We start from the raw sequence: 13,160 nt of genomic DNA on the forward strand, positions 1-13,160 counted from the left end.
CTGATCCTGGAAACCAGCAACCCCATAACTGCTGCTGAGTTTTACTGCCGGCCTTCCACCAGCCTCTCGCTTTCCCTAGGACAAGTTTGCCCTGAGAAAATTGCCATCCTTTACCTGCGTGGCAGACTGTAAATCAGAAAGCTGAGGTACAGCCTGGGCACCTCAGCTGCAGGGCTGTGTCTGCCCAGGGACCCCCAGAACCAGGGGCAGGAGGGTCCCCAGGGCTGGGGTGCTGTCAGGATGCTCAGCCAGAGCTCTGCAGCTCTTGCTCCTCTGCACTGCCCCAGGCTCCTGTCCCTGCTGCACTCCAGAAACCTTCACCCCATCAGCACACGCGCCAGGGGCAAAAGCTGCTCAGATCAAAAGCAAAACTCCTGTCGACTTCAGTTATACAGGGAATGAATTCAGGCTTTTATGCTGGAGCTGACAGAGGAAAATCAACAGAACGAGCTACTTTCAGCTTGACAGGGAAAAGCCACTTTTCAGCATTTAAAACGCACAAAAAAGCCTTCAGCAAAATGTGCCACATGCCTACCATATCCTTTCACCAAAATTCATCAAATTTCTACAGATATGTATTTTAATTTTGAAACTCCAGCAGCCCTTGGCAGATGGATGCCTGGCTTGCCAACACCATTATCAATTTCCATGCACTAACATTGTCTACAGCACGGTCCATTTTCTCTGACTATTTCCCTAAACTTTCTAATCCCATACTTCACAATCATAATTTTATTGATAGTAAGAAGGACCACAAAGGATTAGGGATGCATTAGAAATTTAATGGGCAACCATGCACTTCCTGTGGCTCAATGGAAAATAGTGGAAACACATAAGCATATAAAAGTGTTTGTTTCTTAGTGTGAAGCCCCAAAATGAATTTACACAATGAGTGAACATGCACACATATAACTCTATGTGCCATAAAACCATATGGGAAAATAATGAATAGAGCTCTCCATTAAATAAAATATATATTTCATAAGTTTTCGTAACATACTACATTAAACTCATAGTTTAAAAATGAAAAATACTACAAATCCAGATATTTCAGTGCCTGCAGCATAAATTCATTAAGCTTTCTGACATTACCTATGTCTAATATTGACCAAAATCTGCTTTCTAAAATTTGAGACAAAGATGTTTAGTGTGGAAGTGTGACTTACAACAGCCTGGTGTTGCTTTCTGCGTAAATCAAATCTACACTTACTCCATTACACTATGCTTTTCCTCATCCTTTCTTCCCCACTGCTTACATCTCAGAAGCCAATCCATTTTCTACTTATATCCAGACTGCTCTTGGTAATGAAATCAATACACAGCACTTAAGGAATTTAGAATAAATGGAATTGTAACAGATAAAGTGAATGATCCTGTTAAAAGAATGCAACTTCCCTGTTACTAAACATCCAGAAAGCTCTTCTAGCAGTGAAGTAATCACCAGGGAAGTCTTCTCAGAACTAAAGTTTGATTGCCAAGGGAAGATGCCAAGTCTATGCCAAACATTATTTTTTTCCCAAAACTTTTGTATACCCTTAGCAGTAGATGAGCAGATTGTGCAGACTGGGGGATATACACACCACCATTTCATGCTCCATGTTCTCTGACTTTTCACTTTGCAACTTTATGCATGTCTTTGACTCTAAGGTTCTCAAATCTACTGCTGTTTCCATCATCAAACTAATGACTTCAGAAACCTCTGCTTCCTCAGAAATTCTCCTTATTCCTTTGAAGTCAACCTCAGCCATTCCCAGCCTCCATGTCTATCTCCTTTGTATTTCTTCTTCCTCAGAAGAAATCCTCAGGGAAAGTACTATGTCTCTTGAATTTCTTTATCAATGAGAAGAAACTTGTTGAAGGTTAAACCAGGCTGGGTAATATTCATGAGCTACTACACTGTGATCTGGTAGGCGGCGTAGGAAAGATGCCATTAGGGAAATCAGTCAGTCAGGAGATAAACACTGCTATAATGATACACTAAATAAAACATGAAAACCCACAGGTAAATGCCAGAGAAAAAGACATCCTGTGTTTGCAGACAAATTACACTGATATAATACAAAGTGCATTCATAAAAATAGGATGAAATGGAAAAACTAAAGGTGCAGTCATGATAGAAGGAAAATTAAAAGGAAATTATTTGAGGTATCTGAATCTAAACTTAGTGTGAACAAAGTTTTTTCCACCTTGCAGCACTGAAGCACACACTGAGTGTTCAGGGGACGAGCTGTTGTCAGCACAGTGGGTGACAGGAGTGGGACAGGTTTGCAGCTCTCCCTGCACAGCACTTTGGTGGTGCCACAGCCCACGGCAGAAGAGCACTGGTCTGACCTGGCAGGGACAGGGACAGGAAACCTCCCTAGGCTTCCAAAAAAGGGGGAGAGGGAAGAGGTGACCAAGCAAATTTAACATTTTAACATTTACATTTAAACAAGTACATACATAATAAGGCACTCCCCTTTTTCATCATGCCAGAACAGAAAAGCATAAAAGGCAACTTACCTTTTTGGAGTGGATCTTTGGCACCCAAGCTAGAAACAAAAGGGTATTTTTGGTAGAAAAGGGTGGAGTAGGGGAAGAGGGAAGAGGTGTGGTGTGCTTCCCTGCAGGTGTGCATCGTGGTACCACACACAACACTGTGGTACCAACCTCCCTGCTGTGAGGGTTAAGCATCCCTCCAAGGACTCAGTTCATTTAGAGAAATAGGAAATAAAAGTTTTCTTGTGGCTCATATCAGTAAGTCTGTGGATAACAAGAAGTTGGTAGCTGCCCAATTAAACCATCAGCTACCAAACAATAAACAGTAGAAAAATTAAATCAGTGTCTTGATGCTACCTTTTGACCCCCAAATTATTAGTCATAATGCAACGAATCATCTCCCATGCAACTCTGATGAAAAGAAAGAATAAAAAAAACTTAAAAGATGGAAACAAAATTGAGAAAGGAAATTAATAACACTAAAGACGTTTTGATTTAAAAAGTACTTTTAATAAATTCATCTCTACCTATTTGAGACCAATTCATGCTGCAAAGACAGCACGAAAAGAGAGGAATACAAGTTATCAATATATCATTCCATATTGCTGTAGCTGGTGTTCTACTTTGAGAAACTTTTAAAGCAGTTTTCAGCCACATTTCGATTGAACTTGTCCTGTATTACTTGTCCTGTCTTACTGAGAAAGAATGCAAAACATAATAATGTGCACCCCAAGGAAAGCCAGCAATTAGTGTTTTAGTGTTTTCAAAAATCTTAAATATTTCATTACTTCTTTCATCAAAAGAATCTGCATTTGCTACATTACTGTTATGCTGTAGCAATGTTGTTAATGCAATTTCATTATTTCTACTTCAATTACATCAGAGAAAAGATCTGTGTACTTTTTCCTTATGATTTTTACAATCTGGGAAGTAATCAACCATCCACAAATGAAAACAGGGAATTTATCCAAGTACCATTCCTTCTACAAACCAGACTTCTCTTTTCCTCTTTGTAGACAGATGTCATCATAGATTTGCTTCCTAAACTTCAACATGTCTCCTACATCTTTGAAGGTGAGCATTTCTTCCACAGACAAGAGCTGAAAGTCATTCAATTTAAAAGCTGACGTGTGCTGCACAGAATTTAACATTTTTAATGCCATTCTAACTGATTCACTTAAAGAAGAACAAACAGGAAAAATTCTAGCAGTCCACAGACCCAGACGAGTATTCCTGCTGGAGAAGAGCTGCTCTGAAACCTTCACACCCCAGAGGTCCAAGCATTCTAGTAAACTGACTCCAAAAAAATGGAGTGAGTGTATATCTGACAAGAATTTCACACTCTTTTTCAAGTCATCTTCTACACTAAACACCATGCTTATATACTTTAACTGATTGTTCATTTTTATGCTTAATGAACTCAGAAAGCAGTTTGAAGGGATGTCTACTTTCCAATTTATGTAGGATCCACTGATGATGCTGTTCTTCCCTACGGAGACTTCAGGTCCAATTCTGGAGTATTCAATAACAGACCCAGGTCCCACAGAACACCCAGGCTCAAGAATGCTTTGCATGACACTCGCTGACTGTCCCAAGGTCTCCCCATGGCAGGAAGAGACACTAAAGGCCACGGGCAGAAAGTTGAGCTCAAATTTCAGTTTGCTGTCAGAGGTAAAATGGAACAAATACTCCTGGGTAGTCCCAATGTGATAGAACTTGGAGTTGTGCAGGACTATAACGTTGAGTGCAGTTCCTTTCAGGAGGGAGTACAGCTTCTGCCGCACCTCCACCAGCTGTGCCTCCTCCTCTGAGGCATCACTTGTGTTCTCTGTGTAATCCTGAGTGGCTCCAGGTCCCAGGGCCTGCAGGAAGTCACCGTATGCATCTATTTCACAACAAAGAGTGCCCACCTCCTTGTAAAACGTCAGCAGTTGTTTTGCAGTGCTATGATCCATGTAAAAAATACTGTCTGTGTAGACACACTCTGAGCACCCCTCTGGGTCTCTGCGGTGCCCAGAGGGACTCAGCTGGGAACAGCTCCCTCTCGGGCACACTGCACCCTGCTGGCGCATCGCCTCGACACCAGGCTTGTGCAGGAAACGGTGGCAAGAGGTGTACTCCAGCCCTCCTGTCCCTGAAAAACTGGAGGGATCTAACACAAACACCCCGTGAGTGGTCCCCACCGCCAGGTCGGAGGGGTGAGCCAGGGCGGTGAAGCCGGGCTTGTCAAAGGTGATGGTTTCTGCAGTGCTGTAAAGCTCGATGTCATCTGAACACGTAACGAGAACCCCTGGCTTCATCTGCCCGGGGAAATCGATGTACATGGCCAGCTTCAGCTCCAGCATCTGGTAAATGGGGTCACCAAAAGGCAAAGCCGTGAAAATCTTCCCCAGGGCACTTGCGTTTGGTAAACGCTGGCTGTAACCACCTTGAAAAAAAAAAAAAAAGACATTTTTAATTACAGAGGCACTGCGTTTCAGTAAGCAAAAACTGAACCAATGCAGCTCTTCTATATATACACAAAGATATCGACTCCTTCACATCCAGCTAGGTCAGACTAATATTGCTTTAAAAATGACAGATGTAAAAAAAAATCAATCATTCTTCCTCAAACATTTCAAAGCAGGAGCTTAACTTAGATCCTCTGATTTACAATTCTTTCTCTACTCACTGATCGAACAACTTAAATGAGCATTTTCCAAGAGGAAATGCTTAAGTGACAGTAATATGTCATTAGTACCAATACCAATTAGTACCAGCTCAGAGGGAACTGTATTTCAAAACTTTAACTCTGCCACCACATTATTTAAAGAAAAGAAGGTCCAACTTTAGAGTGTGAACTGTAAGCCAGAATTTACCAGAATGAATTAGCAGCACGAGAAAAGAACTCCACTTATCACCATACAGATCTTCCAAGCATTGGAGAGCGTGAAGTGTTGATCCACCGTTTCCTAAAGGAAAAATATTTTAGCGCCTGCAGCAAAGAGCACCAGGAATACCTGCCAGGACGTGTGAAGCACACTGGGACCTGGAGCTGTGGCAGGGCGATCAGGGAGCATGTTTTAAACGCTGCTTTCCATGCAGTCACTTTGTAAGCCCTGTGCACCCCAGGCCGGGCTGTGGGAGGTGTCCCTGCCCGCGGCGGGGGTGGCAGTGGGAGGGCGTTAAGGTCCCTCCAACCCAAACCCAAACCATTCCGTGGGCAAACGCCGCGTTTCCCCTCCCAGCCCCAGGGAGCACTTCAGCATTTCCCGGGCTGTAACTCAACCCTGGAACCAGCTCCAGCAGGGAAAGACACACACAGAGTGCGCCGGAGACTCGCGGGGACTCCTCCAGACTTGTGACACAACACGGGACACGAGGGGATGGTTTGGGGCATTTTACGCGCTCCTAGAACCGTAACCGCCGGGTTTCAGAAACCAATCTGTGCCGATCAACCTCCGCCCTTGCGAACAGGAGGCGGGCACGGCCTCGCACCGATTTTGGGTCCGGGGGGATCCACGCAGACATGGTACCGGACACCGCGGGGCAGCTGCCCCCTGCCCAGCTTCTCAGCCAGCTGCTCCCTGTAGGCCTGGCCCTGCTCGGCGTCCGCGGCCGTCACCGCCACCACGTCCCAGAACTGCCCGGCCGGGGCGGCCTCCCCTGCGGACACAGCGGCACCGCCTCAGGAACCGACACACCGGGACCCGACCCGGCAGGCCCCGGGCTGGGGGCAGACGGGCCGGGCAGGTTCCCCCCAGCCCCGGGGCCGCCCCACCTCTGAGCGCCGCGAACCGCTCCAGCCGCCGGGCCGTGGCCTCCCGCCGCGCCGCGCTCCGCTCTCCCGCCATGGCCTCGCTCTCCCCAAGGCCCGGGCGGACCCGGGGACTGCCCCGCCGGCCCCGCCGTGAGCGGCGGAACCGGAGCCAGCGACCCGGAAGAGCCGTGCCGGGGCCCAGGGAGGGGCCGGCGGGCGGGGCCCGGGTCGATGTTGGCCGCCGGTGCCGGTTCGGGAGAGAGATGGCGGCGGCTCCGGGGCTGGGGCCGCTCCGCCCTTGTGAGCGGCGGCTGCAGAACCTGCGCTGGGTTTGGATCCCGCCCGGTGCTGCCTGACCCAGGGCCGGATGGGCCAACGCCTGCCCTGCCCTGCCCGTGGGCTTTGCCCCTCGTGTTTGTGCTCACAGCCGTGTCCCAAAGCGCGTTCGGTACCCGGTGTGCAAAAGTCGATCCACAGAGCCGACATCTTCGCTTTGGTACCCACTGCGCGCAGTGATGGGGCCGCAAAGCTGGATCAGCTTCCCGAAACGCCAGGGGTACTTTTACACCCCAAATCGTGAGAGGCAACCTCCCCTCTGGCACCGTTCCATCACCCCCACCCACGCCCGGGTTCATCCGAAGGGGCAATGCGCGAAAATGTCCCTGCTCCTGCTACAAGAGTTGAGGGCTCTGTGCTGGCAGAGTGCATCTAGCCCGGGGTGGGTATTTTGGTATGATAGCAGCTCATTAATATGTTAATGACGTGTTAATAAAGTGCATTCAATTAGCCGGTGGTTTTCTCCCCAGTGCTCAAGGCTGTAACCCAGGGAAGCTGTGGGCACCGCTCGTTCCAATCCCTTCATCTCTCTTGCGGGGCTCTCTCAAGACCATGCTGTTTGCTACCTGGCACAGGTTTTTCTCTAATTTCTAAAATATGGTTTTTTCCTAATTTTTACTGTTTCATCGTTACGTGAGCCCTGTTTTTATTCTGCCTGTCTCTTTTGTTCTCTATTACGTGATTTTTTTTTTCCCCAAAAAAGTTTTACTTAGTGCATAGCTGACATCCCCCGTTCCTGTTTGTTGGGCTCTGGAGATGTTGCTGCTGGTGCTTTTTTCAGAAGAGAAGCAGGCACTCAGCTGGTGCCCCAGCTTGTGTTGTTGCCCTGGGGGTATCGAATGCAAAGCAAGGATTTCTGGGGAGAGAAATGGCTTTCCTGATCTTTTGGGTTATACAGACTGAAAAAAACCAACCCCAAACATATGTACAATTTCAGATTTGGGAATCCTTGGCTGCCTCAGAATGCAGAATTTGAGCCTGGTTGTGAGGTTTTAAGGTGTAGGCTACATCTGTGTGGCAGTCACAGGAGGGAGTGGGATGAATTAGATTGCTGGTTTGGTAATTAATTAGGACTAGAATTCTAATTGCATGTGAACTAGTCTACAAGGAGTAGTTCCTACAAGGACTAACATAGACTCCTTTGTTGTGTATAATTACCTGGTGTCTACTGGCAGTTTTTCTTGCTGCACTTCTTTACCCTGGATATTGTTGGTTTTGATCTGTGAACTTCATTTGTCTTCCTGAATTTAGAATCTGCTGTGACTACAGATAACAAATACAAATAGATAAAAATGAAAGGAAGGTTTGTCTTGATAAGATATCATTATGCATAAAGCTTACAATCAAAAGTAGCTACCAAAGCACTATGGGAACTACTGAAAAAAAAAAAAGTAGGAATTAAAAAAGTTAGAAAAAAATCCATAGTTTTTCATGATTGTAAACTGCTGACAGAGAAGATTAAAGAAAAAAAGATGAATGTTCTCTGCTGCTTTATCAGTTTGAGACTTTTGTGTGATGCATGTGAACACAGCCTTAATCAGAGTAATGTACACCACAAAGATCTGTTTGATCCTTCCTTGTGTTCTCAGCTTTAGTAGAGAACGCAGCCTCTCTTGTCAGAACTATACATTTGCTCTTTTCCTCTGCATTGAGTTTGCATTGTTGGCAACAACTCCATCAGCTTCAATCAGAAAAAGTTGCTGGCTCCCCAGTCCAGCTTTAAAGGCTGAAGTTTTAGTTACAACAGGTGAAGATTCACTGCTGGTTTGAGACTGATTTCCCCTTTTTTTCCCTCCTCTTAATATAGTGTTGGTGATGAATCCCATCAGCTGATGGTGTTTCATGAACCCAATTAAAAATGGCATCACCCCAATTACATTGCAAAATGCTCTGGACATTAAGCAAACATTTTCTGTTTCAAGTCAGAAGAATGAGTGGTTCTTTGCAAAGCTGGGAGCTCTCACATATTAACCAGCAAGTTTTCCCATGCCCCATTCCTTGTAGTTTATTTGCAAAGAGGGAATTCCTGGCCTTCTGAGCTGGAAAAAAAGGTATGTTTATTTTTGTGTTATGGTAGATTCCCCCTTGTTGTGCTCTTCTTGATCAATCCCTGACTCCTCTGTTCTAAGATGTTGTAATAAATGCAGTTTGGGAGAGTTATCTTTTGTAACTGATATATTTTGCTCAATGGTGACACAGTTTTCAGTGAGGTTAAAAATACATGCTAATTTACAAGTAATTTAGGAAACTACTAGTGATGCACAGTAATTAATGGTTTACTGACAATGATACTGATTTCTTTTTAACTGCAGCAAGCCTTTGAAGCTATAATTGAGACCCTAATGCTTGCAATGAAATATTGCTGCAGTTCAACAGAATTTTTGTTTTGAATGTTTTCACCATTAGTCAGACTTCCTAATGCAAGTGTTTCTGTTTGCACTCTCTAAGACAACCCAAGTCTAGAATAATTGTTGCATCCAACTCTTCCTGTTGATGATAATTTATTTTAAAATAACTTCAGTTGGATTGTTATTCACTTAAAGTAATACTTTCAGTATTACTATTTTGTAATTGGAATGGCTGGGGTTGGATGGGGCCTTAAAGATCACCTAGTTCCAACACCCCTGCAAAATATTGTCAGGTTAATTGCTTAACCTGATAGCTGATTCCAGGAAATAATAGATTTCCATCAATTCTTCATTGCTCTCTTCCCCAGAATTTCAAATAATACATAGTGTAGTGTTGGTGATTCCTTAGACTCTGTGGCAGAGCCAGTGAACTGCTCCAGGAAACACGTTCTGTGTGAGTGATGGAAGCCAAGGTGTTCAGAGTTTGTGCCTGATAACGAGTGCCAGGAGAGTTTTGTGAGAGCAAAACTACCTCCACTGGTATTTAACTGAAGCCTGAGTCCCCAGCTTGCGTTTTTCTGTGGAGACTGTGGTTCAAACCCAGCAGAAAACAGAGGTGTTGTGTGATGCTGGGAGCTGCCTTGCTGCCTGCCTACTCCTCTGTGTCCCTCACCCTGCTGTGGGTGCAGCTCAGTCCTCTTGACTGGAGAAGATGGATCAGTGGATCAATTCCACAACTCATCATGGAATCGTCCCAGGAGTCAGCAAAGAACTTTCCCTGACCCTTTGAATGCAGCCAGCCCTGTGCAGGAGGCTGTTAGCACAGTGGTGTTGAACCATTAGTGCTGCTGGAGGAGTTCTTCCCCCTGGCTCTAGGGTATTTCATCAGTAGTACTAAAAAAAAGAACCTGAGTATTTTTCTGGGGTTATCTGAAATTATCCTTTTAAAGCTGAACACATAACCTTCCACGTAGTCTTTATGTTCTTTTCCTGGGTCTCTGAGGGATAAATCAAAAGAGAGCTCACGGTGAAGAAGTTAACTGAATGCTCAGTGTCTTGTTTCTGCTTCCAAAAACCTGGTACTTGCATGTCGACAAAGTGTTGATCAAAGCTGGTGTCTAAAGAGTGTGGGGCGTTTGCAGGATTGTTTTTTCACTTGAAACATGCATCCTCTCAAATAATTCATTAGCAGTGTCAATTCACTTGGTGTTGTGCTGGAGCTCCACACACGTTGTGTAAACACTGATACATTGTGAAGATGCAAAATCAAAGCTGGTTTGTCTTGAGGCTTGTGTAATTGTATTTCTTAGAAGCAATATATATTTTGAATAAAGTATGATTTATTCACAGAGGAGGCTCCTCTGTCTGAGCATAATAATGTTTTTACTAGGAACAGGTGGTTACATCTTGGGCTCACAGAATTTTTGCCATTTGTGCTAAAAAGGCAAGTGTTTTTTTCCTGCCTACCCTGCTGTTTGGCAGGAGGTTCAGTGTTTGAGATCTCCCTTCCTCTGTAAGAGAGCAGACAGGATGATGATGGTAACACAGTTACATGTGAATTCCGGATTTTTTTCAGTATAAAATGGATTTGGGTTAAGGGCTGTAGTTTGGAAAAGAGAAACATCTTTGCTGTGCAGATAAAGTGATAAAACTTGCGAGTATTTTGCATGTTTTAAATTGCATAAATAAATATTAGGGAGAGCCTAATGGGTGATTTGCAGTAAATCCAGATAGATGTGTACAAAGTGGGTGCTGCACTGACTGGCTCAGAGAGTGCCTGGTATTTCAGCACTGCTGTGGTGACCCCTCAGTTTAGCATCATCATCCTCAGGGACACCTTCACCCCTTGTCTAGTCAGCAAATTCACTTCTATTTATTCCAGTACTGAGCTGGCCTGTATATGATGGTTTATAATCTTAATAAATGTTAATGAATTATACTTTTCTGTAAGGTGAATTGTCATCATTACTTCAGATAAGGCATCTTCCCAGGAAAGCATGAAGACAGTAAGTTTACTGTATCTTTATGATGATGCAATTGGAAAAGTGGCTAATGTGCATTTGTTATCTTCCAGTCCTAACCTGATGGGCCTCACCTCTTCTGATACTCCACTGAGCCTGAAAATAACCTGTGGGCATATTGCTGTTAATGGCAGTTTCTCCCTCAAAGCACTGGGAGACTGTGTAATTCCTGATGAGGAAAGTCTTCTCCTTGATGTCTCCGCTGTGGCTAGAGAGGTAAAACCAGCTCCTGGCACTTTGCTCCCTAAAAGGTTTGGCTGTGGGAGTGTTTTCCCTAATTATTAGCACAGGTCTGGTTTGGTTAGAGAGGGACAGTCATGTGGAAGTGTGTTCACACCAGGACATTTCCACACATCCTTTCTCATCTTGAATAGATTTGCAGCTAAAGGAAAAGTTTCCTGTTTGTTACAAAATCACACCAACTTGTCTTCAGTACTAACTCCATTCAAGGCTTTCCATTGGGCTTTTTAAAACCTCACCATTTATTCTCTGTGTGAGTCCTTTCTAAACATTTTCATTATCATTTCTCTTACTTTGTCTTTGGGGAACCTGAGTCCTTTGCCTGGCAGCAGATAGGGAAAAGCTCATTCTCCTGCCCCTAACCATTCTCTAAGCTTAGTAGTTATTGTAAAATATTTTCCATTTTCTAGGCCAGTGGGCATATGATAAGTCTTTCATCAAAACTGGCTACCTGGAGACATTTCATGATAAGGCTATTTTTTTATTACAAATGTTCATCAAAATCCATGACTATTTTTTCGTAGGCTATTTGTGAATTGATCGTTGCCTTGGTAACTAAGGATAGCAAAGACACCATCAAAAACATTTAAACTGTTTTCTAAAATTTCTGACCTTATTTTTGTAAATGATCACTCAGTTTTGTTTGGGTCCCTTTTGCTATCATAAAACTGTTGTCTATGGAAATAATTTCAAGGTCTTGTTAAAGGTCAATCATTTAATATATACAGTTTAAAATATGTTAGTGATTGAAAAAATAATGCTTTTGGAAGTATGGCCTTGTTGCTCCTGTCCTTAGGTGATGTCATGTTTGCTTTATATCTGGTTAAAAGCTCTTGGTGTTAATTTTTTCCAGAGGAAGACTTGTTTTTTGCTCTGAAAAATTCCCTGTTCACACTAGGTGCTGTAACTGAATCTTTCTGGTACGTTTGTGTATTTCCTCAACTCACCTTCCTTTCCTGAGGATTGTTTTTCTTATTTGTATTCTGTCCATCAAAATTTTAATCAAGACAGACAGAATCGTGGCATTTTTCTTTCTGCCTATTGATCCTGCTTGTTTCAGTTTGTTTCAGCAATATTTTAGCCTACTTTTACTTAGGGGATAAATAAAAAGAACAAAAAGTACTGTGCCCCAGTGATAGTTTTCCTCAGCTACTAAGCTTGTGAGGAGTCCCAGCATCTGTGTGATTTGGAAAGATCAAGTTTTATCTCTGGGAGAGTGACATTTTTCACTCCAGCTCCATAATGAGAAGCAGTCCCTGAGCAGTATGCAGGGGGTGGCAGAGCTGCCCAGGGGAGAGCTGGGGAGCAGCTTGGGAACCATCCTGCCATCACCAGGATGTTTTTGTGGGGTCTGGGGAGCCTTGTGAGGGATTTTAGGTGTCTCAGAAGCTGTGTTTGGAAAGGTGGAAAGGTTTTTTTTGCTGATGCTGTTTGGTGCAGAGTAGCTGGAGAGCCTGAGTCTTTGTTAGCCCTGTTCACTGCCAGCCTGCAGCTCTCCAGCACATCTTCTGGGGGTCTGGGGAAAAATAGCCCTGACGTGGAGAAACAGTCCCTCCAGAATTCCCTGCTCCTCTGGAGTGGGCTGCCTGCCTCTGCTTGTTGTGTTGTGTGACTCTTGAGTTACGGTAGCTTTGTAACAAATCTGATTTTATTTTTTTTTTTTTTTTAGTTTGTGATCAGAGGTGTGGAGGGTGAACCACCACCCAGAAGGCAGAGTACTGGGCAAGGCAGCAGCAGCTTCCAGAGGTGCTGCAGAGGGGCAGGAGGAGCATTGCTGAGCTGGGGGCTCTGGTCTTTGCCACCCTGGTGGGATGAAGTGTGGGCATCACCATGGAGACAGCTCCCACATCTTCCTGCAAACTGGGCACACAGCACCTTGTCTCAGTTATTCCAGCACAGCATCCAGGATGTGCTTACTACAGAGCAACAAGACTTGTCCTGCAGTGTTTCCTGACCAAGTGGTGCTGTTCTGGGAGAGAAGGGAAATGGTGCCCATGT

The 13,160-nt window shown here is 44.4% G+C and overlaps 1 protein-coding gene across 1 annotated transcript; it reads right to left on the minus strand.

The window, feature by feature from the left end:
• Window positions 1–2,966: 2,966 nt before the first annotated feature.
• Window positions 2,967–6,546, minus strand: FPGT (fucose-1-phosphate guanylyltransferase). The gene is made up of 4 exons (XM_071749833.1): window positions 6,239–6,546; window positions 5,956–6,123; window positions 5,337–5,429; window positions 2,967–4,906 (listed from the first exon to the last, which is right to left on the minus strand). The coding sequence occupies exons 1-4, from the start codon at window positions 6,309–6,311 to the stop codon at window positions 3,462–3,464; spliced, it is 1,779 nt and encodes a 592-aa protein (XP_071605934.1). The 5' UTR covers window positions 6,312–6,546; the 3' UTR covers window positions 2,967–3,461.
• Between the last annotated feature and the right edge of the window lie 6,614 nt (window positions 6,547–13,160).

The sequence above is a fragment of the Heliangelus exortis genome, chromosome 8, assembly GCF_036169615.1.
Source record: "Heliangelus exortis chromosome 8, bHelExo1.hap1, whole genome shotgun sequence".
Lineage (NCBI taxonomy): Eukaryota > Metazoa > Chordata > Aves > Apodiformes > Trochilidae > Heliangelus > Heliangelus exortis.